The sequence below is a fragment of the Meleagris gallopavo genome, chromosome 1 (genome assembly GCF_000146605.3).
Source record: "Meleagris gallopavo isolate NT-WF06-2002-E0010 breed Aviagen turkey brand Nicholas breeding stock chromosome 1, Turkey_5.1, whole genome shotgun sequence".
In the NCBI taxonomy this organism is placed as follows: Eukaryota; Metazoa; Chordata; class Aves; order Galliformes; family Phasianidae; genus Meleagris; species Meleagris gallopavo.
The window spans coordinates 149,569,344-149,583,237 of record NC_015011.2 but is presented as its reverse complement, the minus strand read 5'-3'; the positions used below and the strand labels follow the sequence as shown (position 1 = coordinate 149,583,237).

The window sequence follows — 13,894 nt, the reverse complement described above, 5'->3', positions numbered from 1 at the left end:
AAAAACCCTACAAAAAGTTATGCTTAGTACAGATCACAGAATTCATCAAATTTATCATTAAATCTTGCCAGGAAAGTTGTAATTCCAGTGTACCAGTATAGCTGAGAAAATGACACGGGGAGGACTGGGGTAAAGGATCATTCTGTAGGAACAAGTTCCCCTTCAAGCTGCCCCTACTACCAAGAAGGATGCACAGCAACTTTAATTGGATTGAGAAATCTGTTTAGGTTGGATACTTGCAAGTGTTGATACACTCTAGCATTTCAGAGAAGTTGTCTTTTTTAGTTGCTTAGAAAAGGGAAAGCTAAAGGCAGTCTCTGAAGTCTCTTTCTAAGCTCTGTTTATTGTTCCCTGTAATGAATGCTGTCAGAGTGAATTTCTTTTGAATATATGCAGACATCTGTATCTCAGCCAGTCACCCTGATCTCCCTTTGTAGTCAGTGGAGGCAAATAGGCACAGCTCGTGCCTTTTAAGTGGAGTTGAGGTGAATCGTGCCCTGTTCTTTCACTTTTGAGCATATTCTGTACTGTGGTGACTAGGTCAGCCATAAATGTCTGTACATCAGAGCATCTTCATCATGTCTGTGTGACACAGGCTCCTGTGGACAGAAGTACCATAAATAGATAACTAGAAAAGAGTGAGAACAAGAAGAAGCAGCATGCATCCTTGCTCTGACACTCTCTCAGGTGTATTTCCATTTCCGAGTGTGACTGAACCAGATATGATACCTGATTTATGTGATTAACTAACCTTTGATGGATTCTTCTTTGAATTTATGTAGTTTCCCCATGTGAACTTTCATTGTTGATAGCATTCTCTGGTAAGAATTCCTTATTTTAAAAAGCTTGTAATTCCTTATTAGAAGGCTCCTAAAAATAAGTTGTGTAAACACCCTCCTTAATGAATGAAAAGATTATAGATTGGCAGAAGAGTCTGGGCAGTCCCTTTTTTGTACCACGTTGCCTTATGTAGTAATACTTAAGAGACTGTGTCTTCTGCTTAGGAAATTATATCTTGTTTCAAACTCGTTGAAATGTGACAACTAGTATACTTATGGATCCTGATTAAGAATCCACCAAACAGACAGATAACATATCAGATTAGCAGTTTGTACAAATTGGCAAAAGTTGAATACAGGAGCTAGGGAGGGAACAGACATTTGGGCTCCAGGTCATTACTGGGTATAGTTTTTCAGTGTAATACTTGTTCAGTATCTCAGGAAAGGAAGTTTGGAAGCCAGATGTGCCTGTTTGCTATTACTTCTTTGAAAATTTGTTTTTTGGACCCGTGCATGCAGAGGGAGTTTTGCATGCAGTAAGAAAATGAACAGTGAGACAATTACATTTATCACAAAGCCTTCGTGCTTGTCTGTGTAACTAGTTAGTAAATAGTTCACCTATAAAAAGAGGCAAACTAAAAGAAAAACAAAAACCCAGCTGTGCAAAAGCACAAAGCCAAGGCATGATGGACTTCTTGTGTAGGAGTTTTGTATGAGACATGTAATTCATACTGCTCAATTCCATTTTGTTTCTAATCTTCTGAACACTTAGAAAAAATCATTTGTATGAAAAAGTTCTGTTGGGGAATGGTGGTTGGACTCTCTCTGCAATTCAGTGCACCACAGTTGGAACCTAGTGTAGTCATTTTTCCAATCTGTGGTGTGTCCAAAGACAGTTTTCAGGTCAGCCTGTCACTGAATTTTGTTGAAACAGGGTAGCTGTATGTCTTGAAAAATAAAGAAATCTTCGCTGCCTGCAATGATACATCATCATTGGCACAAGTGAAATTTGTCTGACACAGTGCAACATTCCTGAATCTTACTTAGATTTACATTTTTTTCAGCAACTGCAGCATGCTCAACAGCACTGTTGATTACATTGCTTTACTGTGCTGGATGAAAGTCCTAGACATTTCTGCAATTCAGATGCTTTCTGACTATACCTTTGAAAGAGGTCTGTGCTGTTTTTGCTGGGGCAGATCTTGAGGTATATGAGTTGCTGCAGTTTGATAGATTTAAACAGTAGTAAGCCAATACAAACCAACTGAGCTACTTTTTCATTTTACACTAATATTGATTCCTTTTTATTTTATTGTTGAAAAAGAACTTACTTTATGTGAATAATTGGGAAAGAAGCTTTTTTAAGTACTCCCAGTTCTCACATACACTTAAAACTAACATTATTTTTCAGTTTTTGTAGGCTTAGAGGAAGGTAGGCAATCTTTATTAATTCTTTCAGCTCTTCCTGATATATGATTATGTCACCTAACTGTAGTGGCGGTTGTTTTTATTAGACTTTTGATACTGCATTTGAGGTTGAAGTTGATTGTTCTTTATTATTTTAAAGTAGCATGGAAAGGGTATTTTAATTTCTTTTTTTATTTTGGATAGCAATCCTGCATATTGCCTATAAAAATGCTGTGGAAACTTCCAATTTTGTATTGGAATTATATTATTTTAGAAGACAACTCAATGAAAATGCTGTGTTGTTTCTCACAAGCTCACCTGTGTTAAGAATGTGGGAAGTGGGATTTCTACGCTAAATCCTAACAAACTCTAAGGAAAATGTTGCCATTTATTTATTCAGCCATTGCAGTCTAGTTGTGGAGATTCAAGGTTCAAGGGTAAATATATACAGGAAATTTTATTTTGGAGACCCTTGTTTACTGATCTGTGCAGTCAGCATTTACAGATTCATCATTGCATTTGTGGATGAGAAGGCACCTTGCCTCTCCGGAATGAGACATCAAGGGATGAAACAGCAAACTAGCCCCAAGAGCATTTTGTGAGCTGGGTGTGACAGTGGAGGGAAATAGCTTTGGACAATGACAGATTCAATGTGAGTGAAAATGTGCATTAAGCATATGAAATGTGGCTTTGTGCTGATGACAGTTTTGCTGACTAGGTGGCTGAGGGAGCTATGGCTGTGGTTATGAAACTGTAAGTGCTTAAACAAGGTGTTCAGACAACCACAGCTGATGACTGGGAGAGACTGGAACTAAGAGTGAAATGCTTGAAAAGTTGAGATGTTTGCAGTACAGTAATATTCAATAAAAGGAGAATATACGTATTCACCAGAATAATTTCCAATTTTATAAATATAACTTAATTATGTTGCATGCAGTAATAGAGGTGACGACATTGCTGTCTTGGGCCCAGAATTTGTTTTGTTGTTACTAATAAAAACTGTAGTTTTTTGAAGAAGTTTTAGCACTTATAATTGCAGAGAAAAGTGTGGAAATTGTAGAGTTTGGATAAATGCTGGGAAATGTTTTTTAAATGTTAAATTTTAACTGAAATGTACTGCTCTTAGTCTTCATTTTTACTATTGCTCATTTGCTTCATTGACCATTTCGAAATATGTAAAGAGCAGACTGGCACAGCACATTTGCAGATGCACATCACTAAGCTCTTACAGTTTGCTGAAACTCATGAGGCCACCAGGGAAGTGGTGAAGTCCCTGTCCCTGGAGATGTACAAGAAATGTGTAGATGCACTGAAGAAAATGGTTAGTGGGCAAGGAGGGGATGGGCTGATGGTTGGACTTCATGATTTGAGAGGTCTTTTCCAACCTTAATGATTCTGTGATTCTACGTTACAACCATTCTCTTTTGAGTATAGAAACTGATTGCCTCACTGTATGGATGTATGAAGCAGATCTAAGGAGTGTGAGTGCTTCTAAGCTTCCTGTGGCAGTGAGCTACAGAGATACTTGAGACACTGTCTGCTTAAGCTTTGCTTTGAACATTTTGAGACCTGGAGATCAGTTCCTGCATACTGGCACCACAGCATTGCTTGCAATTGAGTATAGAGTACCTCCTGTCTTCTTAAGAGTGTTTAAAATCATTTTGCTTAACTGCACAAAATCAAAACAACAAGATGAGAGTTAATGCCAGTTTTACCTTGTGTCCCAGCATATGAATGATGCCATTAATGTTAATAGTCAGTTTTGGCATCACTTTCAAAACTGGCTTTTGTATATATGCTTAGAGTATGTTCTAGTTATTAATATTATTCCATTTCTTGTCATGCAATTCTATATATGGATATATATGTATATATATGTTTATTTATTTAGGTTTTCATGTGAATTGTTGCATACTTATTAAAGCTGATTATTAACAACAGTCAGTGTAGTACATATTTGTGTTTAGGTAGTTGCTCAAAGTTATTGCATTAGTGTCCTGCATCATTTTGGTATATCCAGCATATCATTTTTAGCAAAATGTTAGTAAAAATTTTAAAATGTTAGTAAATATTTTAAAGTTATTTATAATAGATGTTATGTAACCCAGTATATTATCAGCAATCTAGTTAGTAAGAATTGATAAAATCCAAGAACACAGTATCCAGAAAGTTGAGTATTCACAGTGTAGCTGTTAACTTTAAAGATTGGGACAATTTGTTTTTATGTATTAGAGATTATTAGCTCCTTTTATTGGTGCCACAGGCGAACAGCTTCATGCTTCATGAAGTCAAATTGTTAATATATTTGACTTAGTAAATCAAAATGATTTTTTTTTGTTTCTTTTCTCTTTATGATTCTTTAGATAAGCCTGCTTTCCTTTCCACAGCTTGTGTTTCTTCCTTTATATGTCTTCAGGATTATTCACATTTATATCCAACTGCAAGGGTCAGAAAATTCCTTTACTTTTAAAGGGCAGATGAGTTTCTTAAATCATCTCTGGGCAACCCAAGTTGGAGCTTTAAGAAAAAAAAACTACTAATATATGAAGTGTTGAAGCAAAACAGCTTGGCTTTTAAATTGAAAATAAAGGTCTTCACAATGTTGCCTCATTCTCTGGAAAAATCCTACTGGGAACTATTAACAAAGTACAAATCCTTGCATATTTTAACAGTGCTTACTCTAATAATCAGAGCAGAGTCCGAATCAGTTTGGAGTAAAATAACTATCCTAAAGTGACCATCCATTGCACTATTCTGTGATTTTATGAATTTTACATTATTTTGTATATTTGCTTAGATATGTGTAGACTTCGTTCCTTACATACCTTTTCATGTTTTTGGCATAACCCAAAACTTATATAAGTCTAATCTTACTGTTGTTGATACTGTTGAAATACTCAGTATGTACTTCATTTTGATATTTCCATTTGAAACCTAATGAAAATGTTTTTGTATATTTGAAGCTAAATTATTGTTTAGGTGTTAATCATATGCATAAAAAAATGACAGTCCTCAGCTGAACCTGAAGCATTTGAAACAAAGAACCCAGTAGTTTCAGGGGCCATTTTAGAATAGTATATTGCTAGAGTTTATTTGCATCTTTCTCTGCCTTCCCTTCAGAACACACACAAGTTGAAAGAGGAGTTCTGAATCTGTTTTGTTATAAATACGGAATTTATTCTTAGTGTGGGTTCTTGCTTACATAGTCACAATAACTGTTGCTTTGTGCTCTGTAGGCCAGCTCACAGTGGTGATTGTACAGAGCAATGAATGATGTTTATTTGTGCTCTACGGTTGACCACATCTGTGGGTGAGAACATGCTGGAAGCTAATTGGCCTGGCAAATAATCATACTGTGATAAAACAAGACCTTGTGTTAGGCAGAAAAATAGAATTACAAGGAGCTGTCATCCTTTGCTCCTCACTGATGTGATTGATGGAAGTGACAGATGTGGATATGATATTTAGATCTACTCTATCACATACATTTCTTTAAGTGAATGCCTCAGATTAATTTACAGTTTCTGACTTTGTGGGTTAATCTGATCCTTTGTGACTGTGTTACATACTGCTTTGTAAAGCTGTGGTTGTCAGAGTTCACTCTCCTTTTGTCTTGTAATACTTGCACACTTGACTTTTGAACTGTAAATTTTCAAAATTTACCTTCAATAAATATTAAAGATGAATAGCTCTATCTAGAGGTAGAGACCATGTTGCTAGGCACGGAGCAGTTTTCTAGAAGTGGCAATGGTGCTGCTCCTAGTTATGAACTCAGGCCTGTAGGGTTTTTATTCTTGAAGGGTCTATAATCATGAAAAATGAGAGAACTGAGTAATTCTGTGGTGAAGTAATGGAAATGATCACAATTTGCATTTTTATATCTTTTTTTTTTGTAGTTTAATTCCCTCGTTCAGAGGCAAAGCATGATGAATCATAGAATCACAAAGTTGGAAAGAACCTACAAGATAATCTAGTCCAACTGTACTCCCATCATCATTGCTACCACAAGCTACTAAACCATATCTCATAGCTCCTCATCAGACACCTCTTGAACACTGCCAGGGACAGTGACTCCGCTACCTCCCTGGGCAGGTTTTTCCTTATGTCTAATCTAAATCTCCTCTGGTACAACTCTTGGCCATTTCCTCGGGTCCTGTTTATTGCCTGGGAGAAGAGGCCAAACCCCTCCTCATCACAACCTTCCTTCAGGAAGTTACAGAGTGCAATGAGGTCTCCTCTGAGCCTCCTCTTCTCCAGGCTAAAATGCTTCCTTTCCCACTGCAGACTGCTGTATTCTCCTTGTGGAAATAAGAAATCTCCTTTGATGTAAGCTTAGTAGCACTGATGAGAAGAATATAAGAGTCTGATTAGTTCACACAGAACCAAGAGTAACCTTGAGTGGGAAAAAAATGAAAGGAATGGGGTGAAACAGTACCTTTTGTACTGATGGTGAATTGATTTTCAGGTTGGATATTAGGAAAAAAATCTTCTTAGAACAGGTGGTGATGCATAGGAACAGGCTGCCACGGGAGGTGATGGAGTCACTGTCACTGGAGGTGTACAAGAAATGTGTTGATGTCGCGCTGAGGGACATGATTTAGTGTGTATGGTGAGATGGGTTGATGATTGGAGTAGATGATCTCAGTGACCTTTTCCAACCTTAATAGTTGTGTGATCCTATGATCACTCATAAAGGTTGTGGCTATGAGACTGACAGCCTGCCAACATGATGTATTTCCTGTCTGTCCCCATAGCTACTCTGTGTTGGTGTTAGCAAGGAGGCAGAATAAAATCTGTATGTCCTGCTAGATCATTTTCGTGACAGAAATGTCTTAAATATTGAATTTTTTTTTTTAAATATCTGTGAGCAGCTATCCAGAGGGACCTGGATAGGCTTGAGAGGTGGGCCCGTGCCAACTTCATGAAGTTCAGCAAGGCCAATTGCAAGGTCCTGCATCTGGTTTGGGACAATCTCAAGCACAAATACAGGTTGGGCATAGAATGGCTTGAGAGCCCTGAGGAGAAGGATTTGGGAGTGTCAATTGAAAGATTCAACATAAGCCGGCAAGGTGAGCTTGCAGCCCAGGAGGCCAACTGTATCCTGGGTTACATTAAGAAAAGCGTGACCAGCAGGACAAGGGAGGTGATTCTGCCCCTCTACTCTGCTTTCATGAGACCCCATCAGGAGGACAGCATCCAGTTCTGGGGCCCCCAACACAAGAAGGACATGGAGGTGTTGAAGCGAATCCAGATGAGAGCCATGAAGATGATCAGAGGGCTGGAGCACCTCTCCTGTGAGAACAGGCTGAGAGAGGTGGGGTTCTTCAGCCTGGAGAAGGCTCTGGAGAGACCTTATAGTGACCTTCCAGTACCTGAAGGAAAGCTGTGGAGGGACTTTTTATAAGGGCAGGTAGCAATAGCATGAGGGGAAATTGCTTTAAACTGGAAGAGAGTAGATTTAGACTAGATACCAGGAAGAAATTCTTTACTGTGAGGTTGGTGAAACACTGGAACAGGTTGCCCAGAGAGGCTGTGGATGGCCCCCCTCCCTGGAAGCATTCAAGGCCAGGTTGGATGGGGCTGTGAGCAACCTGGTCTAGAGGGAGGTGTCCCTGCCTATAGTGGGAGGGCTGGAACCAGATAATATTAAAGGACCCTTCCAACCCAAACCATTCTATGATTCTATGGTTCTGTGAAATGGATGAACAAACCCAAACAATATAGTAGATTTGTGATATAAACCATTACGTGTTAGACACTTGGCTTTTGAGGGCTTTGGATTTTGAAATAGGTTTGCAACATCTATCACAGTGAAGGACACCTGCTAAGTGCCAAAGTTATCTCATGGATTTCTGAGCTAGATGTAAGTATATCCATATGCTGTGGTTTAATCTAGCAGGCAGCTAAGCACCAACACACCCATTCACTTGCTCCCCACAGGAGTGAGGGGGAAAAAATTAGAGAAAGCTGAAACTTGTGGGTTGACATAAAGACACTTTAACAAGACAGAAAATGAAAGGATATAATAATAATGATAAAAGAATATACAAAACAAAGTGATGCACAAAGTAATTGCTCACTACCCATTGACAGAAACACAGCCAGTCCCCAAGCAGTGGCAGCCCCCACTCAGCTCCTCCCAGTTTTTTGTTCAGCATGACACCATATGGTATGGGATATCCCTTTGGCCAGTTTGAATCAGATGTCCTGGTTCTGCCCTCCCTCTGCTCCTCACTGGCAGAGCAGCACAGGAAGCTAAAAAGTCCTTGACTATCCTAAAAGTATGTGGATATTGCTTATTTTACCTTTTGAACTGATATTAAAAACAAACAAACCAAACCAAACTATAAATGTAATGCTACGTTACTAGATGAGCTAAGAAAATGTAAGTTAAATAAACATTAGCATTTTTGCCTTCTCTGAACTTTCTGTGACATTTCTAAGCAGAACAGATGCTTTTCAACCTTGCTGTAAGCAATCTGTAGAAAGAGGTGCCCTGTTCCATTATTTGGTTGGTCCTTGAAAAAACTGTCATGCTTATATAACCACGCTGGAAAAAGAAAAGTAATAATATGGCATTGTAGCTTAAAAGCTTGCTATGGGATTACAGTTGTTTTTACCACTTGGTGGTTAAGCGTATTTTACCATTGTCTCTGAACTGATAATTCAGTATCTTGTAATTGAGTAAGTGTGATGTTTGATTGCTATGAACAATTCCTTGAAGAGCACTACCAATTTAATTTGCTTCTCTATTAACTGTAATGTTTTTTGTTTTCTTTGTTGTTTTGTGCCTTGACTGACAGCAATATATATGATAAATATATACCAAAATGGTTTATACATAGAAAATAGTAAACAGCACGTATTTAGTAGAAAACTTGTTGGAACAAATCTTGAATGTAGAAGGCTCTGCTGATCCTGTTTTGCTGCTGAATTCAGACCGTTCCATTTGCCATAAGTAATCCATGTATAATTAAGAGATTATCGTTAGATGATTTTCTCTCTAATAGACCTTTTCTATTTATAACAATAAATCTTTTTTTTTCCCCCCCTCTTCCATCACATCCATAACAGCTAGCCGATGGCGGAGCCTCTTCTCTACACCTGTCTCCTTGGCTTTCCCCTATAGTCCTGTTGCAAGACTCACCCCATATGCCAGTGGCTTTAATAGTCCCAGCTTCTCTAAAACCTCCAGTAAAGTAATACTAACACCTGAACGGACAGGTAATGCTTATCGTTTTGTTCATTTATGGTTCTTACAAGATTGCTTAATTCAATCTAAACTTGCTAGTATTTAACAACAATGTACTATTCAGACGATTTTATAAACTCTCATCTCAGAGGGATTTTTTCATTAAAATGACCTAAAATTTTGCTATTAGCTGCTGGTGTAAGTTATTTTCTTTGTTACGCAGTGTGTTATAGGAAAGCAATGCTCCTAAGCAGCTTGGCTCTCTGTAATGGTTAACCGTACTTTATAATTGCTGCAATATCAGTTTAAGCCATCTCTAGCTTTGCCCTTTACTGCTCATTTCTACCCCACTGTGCCCCTTCTTTATGTCTACAAAAACATTTGTGCAGTTGTGTAATGACTTCGCATGGGCAATTTACCTCATAAAAATAGCCCTGAGAAACAAAGCTGTTTTCCATCTGGCATCATTACTACTATCACCAGTTTTCAGAGGGCACAGGTATTTTAGGAAAAATACAAACTTTCAGTGGGTTTTTCCTTCTTCAGTACAGGTATCAGGATTCAGTCTGTGTCTGCTCTTAAGCTGAAGTGGCAGTAGAGAAAATAATCCTCTGGGGAGGAAGCATTAATGTTTTATTGCTGGCAATAGCAGATGTGATCTGAGGAAGTCAGCAGTGCTGACAGTGCCACACTGCTCTATGCACAATTTTCTTTACCAGTGAAGAAAGCCCTATTAAGGAATATGAGTGCTGTGGGTGAGATAATGCCTTGTGTCGGTGTTTACGTGTGTAAGCTAGATGTCTGAGCTGCCCTGTTCAATGGGATGCAGCTTAGTTCCTAACCAAAAGCATCTAGTTCAGTTTCAGGTGCCCTCACATATCTTATCTAGCTTCTAGCTGCTGATCCAAAAGAGCACAGATGTTAGAAAACCTAGAGGACCACTACAACTTGAAAATTTAAAAAGGCAAACACATTTACCAATTATAATCCCTCCAAAGCAAAGTAATCCCCGCATGTGCTTTTCTGTTGGAGTTATTGTTAGAGAACAGCTGAATTGATGATGAATTTTGGATAAATGCTGTGCTGGAGAATACAAACACATCTGTGATACAAGCACAGCTTAAGAGCCTTCATCACAGTTTCCTCCTGTAGGCAGTGAGCCTCTGGTGGTTCAAAGGATATTAATAAGTAATTTGCTTTTTTATTTGAAGAATTTTTCTTTAATTTGGGCAAATGCCAGCTTGTACAAGTGATTGCAGTTTAGTTTATACTTTCCCTACTTCACAGAAAAAAAATAGAGCACTCCCTGGAAGTCAGCTCTGTGAAGGACACATTGTTTACTATTTTGTTTCATAATGCCTATTTCAGTCTTAATTGCTATGATCATTTATTTCTCTGACAATTACAAACAGTTAAAAAGAATAGTAAAATTTAAGTAAATAACTACTGTATAGAATCTGAGTACTGAGCTTAAACTAGAGACATACGCACACTTGCTTTTCAGAAAAGGATAGGAAAAACTACAGTATCATAAGAATGATTCAAATGCAGGTAGATTTAGAGTACTCTAACAAGTCTATGCCATTAGAACTGAACAGATTAAATTATTCATTGTCTGGGCTATGCAAAGCTATTTTGGGAACAAGCAGACGAATTCATGATCCATTACTACTTCTACTTCTCATGAGTTTCTAATCCCTTTGCTGATTTTTGCTGGGCTGGGCTATACTTCCGAAAGCTTTTTGTTTGTTACATAAAAATAATTTAAGCTATTGTAACATAAAGAGCAGTTACTCTGAATGAAAAAATGACCAGAGATATTCACAGACTAAAGATTATGTTTTTCTGCCTAGGTTACATTTCTAGGAGTTCCCCTTTGAGCCCACAGTCATCAATAGACAGTGAGCTGAGCACCTCAGAGCTGGAGGATGATTCTATCTCCATGGGATACAAACTGCAGGACCTCACCGATGTTCAGATTATGGCCCGTCTACAGGAAGAGAGTAGGTGTTTTTCTTACGTTTTTCAGAGGAAGATTTTACACTGCAGTCAAAACTGCTCCTGGCTTGTCTCAGTCAATTGGATCTTTCCTGAAAGATGTCACCTCTTCAGCAGCAGATGGAAAAACTCTTTATCTGAGAAAGAGTACATAATGTCAGGTTCAGGTTAATGGTACTGGATGTTTCAAACTTAGTTCTTATTTATTGGTGAAACACAATTAGGAGTTCCATATCCAGTTAATACAATATTATTTGGCTGTTTTGTAGTGTCTAAAGGTATTATTTAAATAAAGCATGATAAAGGGCCTACAGTATCTTCCATATGAGGAAAGGCAGAGCTACCTGAGTCTGTTCAGCCTTAAAAAAAGACTATAGATCAGTGTCTATAAATATCTAAGGTGTGGGAGGCAAAGGGATGAGGCCAGACTCTTTTCAGTGGTACATGGCAATAGAACAAGGGGAAATGGCCACAGAATGAAGTATAAGAAGTTCAGCACAAGTGTGCATAAGAACTGCACAGTAAGGGTGACAGAACAGTCTGCCCAGAGAGGCTGTGGAGTCTCCTTCTTTGGAGATGTTCAAAACCCGCTTGGACGCCTAGCTGTGCAGCCTGCTCTAGGGAGCCTCCTTTGGCAGTGGGAGGTGTACATGATTGGAAGGGACCTTTGGAGATCATCAATTCGGTGGTGCTGTGGTTATCACTCTATGTATGTGTTGTGAGAAAGGAAAAAACCTGAGCAGTACTCATGGATTTTTTGCACCTACTTTGTTTTTCTAAATTTTATAAATGAATTCTCTTTACAGTTCTTCAGACACTTAAAGTCAACATTTTGATGTGAGACCTGTGATTGTGCACAAATCTAACCCAGAAGGCTTGTTTGACATATATTACAGAATCATAGAATCACAAGGTTGGAAAGGACCTATAAGATCATCTAATCCAATCACCCTCCCATTACCATTGCTACCACAAGCTACTAAACCATATCTCATAGCTCCTCATCCAGATGCCTCTTGAACACTGCCAGGGACAGGCATCTCCCTGGGCAGGCCATTCCAGTGCCAGATCACTCTCTCAGAGAAAAAGTTTTCCCTTATGTCTAATCTATACCTCCTCTGGTACAACCTGTGGCCATTTCTTCGGGTCCTGTTTGTTGCCTGGCAGAAGAGGCCAAACCCCTCCTCATCACAACCTCCCTTCAGGAAGTTGTGGAGTGCAATAAGGTCTCCTCTGAGCCCCCTCCAGGCTAAACAATCCCAGCTCCCTCAGCTGCTCCTCATTAGACTTGTGCTCCAGACTCCTCACCAGTTTTGTTGCCCTTCTCTGGACAAATTCCAGGGCCTTGATGTCTTTCTTGTAGTGAGGGGCCCAAAACTGAACACAGTACTCGAGATGTGGCCTCACCAGTGCTGAGTAGAGGGGGATGATTACCTCTCTGCTCCTACTGGCCATACTATTTCTGATGCAGGCCAGGATGTCGTTGGCCCTCTTTGGGCCACCTGGGCACACTGTCAACTCATGTTCAGCCAAGCATCAACCAACACCCCCAGGTCCCTTTCCTCTTTACAGTCATCCAGCCACTCAACTCCAAGCCTATAACGCTGCATGGGGTTATTGTGGCCAAAGTGCAGGACCCAACACAGCCTTGTTGAACCTCAGCCCAGTGATCCAGCTTATCTAGATCCCTCTGAAGGGCTTCCCTGCCCTCAGGCAGATTGAGGCCACCTCACAACTTGGTGTCATCTGCAAACTTACTGAGGGTACACTCAATCCCCTCACCTAGGTCATCAATCAAGATATTAAACAAGATGGGTCCCAGTACTGACCCCTGGGGGGACATGACTTGTTGCCACTGTCTCCAGCTGGACTTAACTCCATTAACCTCTACACGCTGGGCACGGCCCTTTAGCCAGTTTCTTACCTAAAGAAGGGTATATCTGTCCAGGCCACAGGCAGCCAGTTTCCCCAGAAGAAGCCTGTGAGAGACCGTGTCATCAACAGCCTTTCCCGCATCTACCAGGCTGGTCACGCAGTCATAGAAGGAGATGATGTTGGTCAAGCATGACCTGCCTTTCATGAACCCGTGCTGGCTGGGCCTGATCCCCTGGATGCCACGCACGTGCTGTGTGATCTCACCCAAGATGATTTGCTCCATAACTTTCCCTGAGGATAACTGATCTGCCTATTAAGGGCAGATGTAAGGAAAACGTTCAGGACCTCAGTCTTATCCTCAGTGGTCACACTGCCCAAGTAAAGGATTGAAATTCTCCCCGGTTCTTTTCGTACCATTGATATATTTATAAAAGGATTTCTTATTCTCTTTTGGTGCAGTGGCCAATCTGAGTTCAAGTTGGGCTTTTGCCTTCCTAACTTCCTCCCTGCATAGCTTAGCAACTTCCTTGTAATCTCCCCAAGTAGCCTGTCTCTTCTTCCATAGAACATAGACGCTCTTTTTCTTCTGGAGTCTCAACAATAGTTCTCGGCTCATCCACACTGGTCTTCCCCTGCAACTTGC

The 13,894-nt window shown here is 39.6% G+C and overlaps 1 protein-coding gene across 2 annotated transcripts in view; it reads left to right on the top strand.

Moving 5' to 3' along the window:
- The window catches only part of SLAIN1 (SLAIN motif family member 1), a 54,430-nt gene that overhangs the window by 15,913 nt on the left and 24,623 nt on the right, over window positions 1-13,894 (top strand). Inside the window, exons 3-4 of one of the 2 annotated variants that reach the window (XM_010728706.3) lie at window positions 9,261-9,410; window positions 11,232-11,381. In XM_010728706.3, coding sequence (XP_010727008.1) covers window positions 9,261-9,410; window positions 11,232-11,381 — 300 coding nt within the window. The remainder of the gene's footprint in view (window positions 1-9,260; window positions 9,411-11,231; window positions 11,382-13,894) is intronic. The other variant, XM_010728707.3, reaches the window with a different exon arrangement.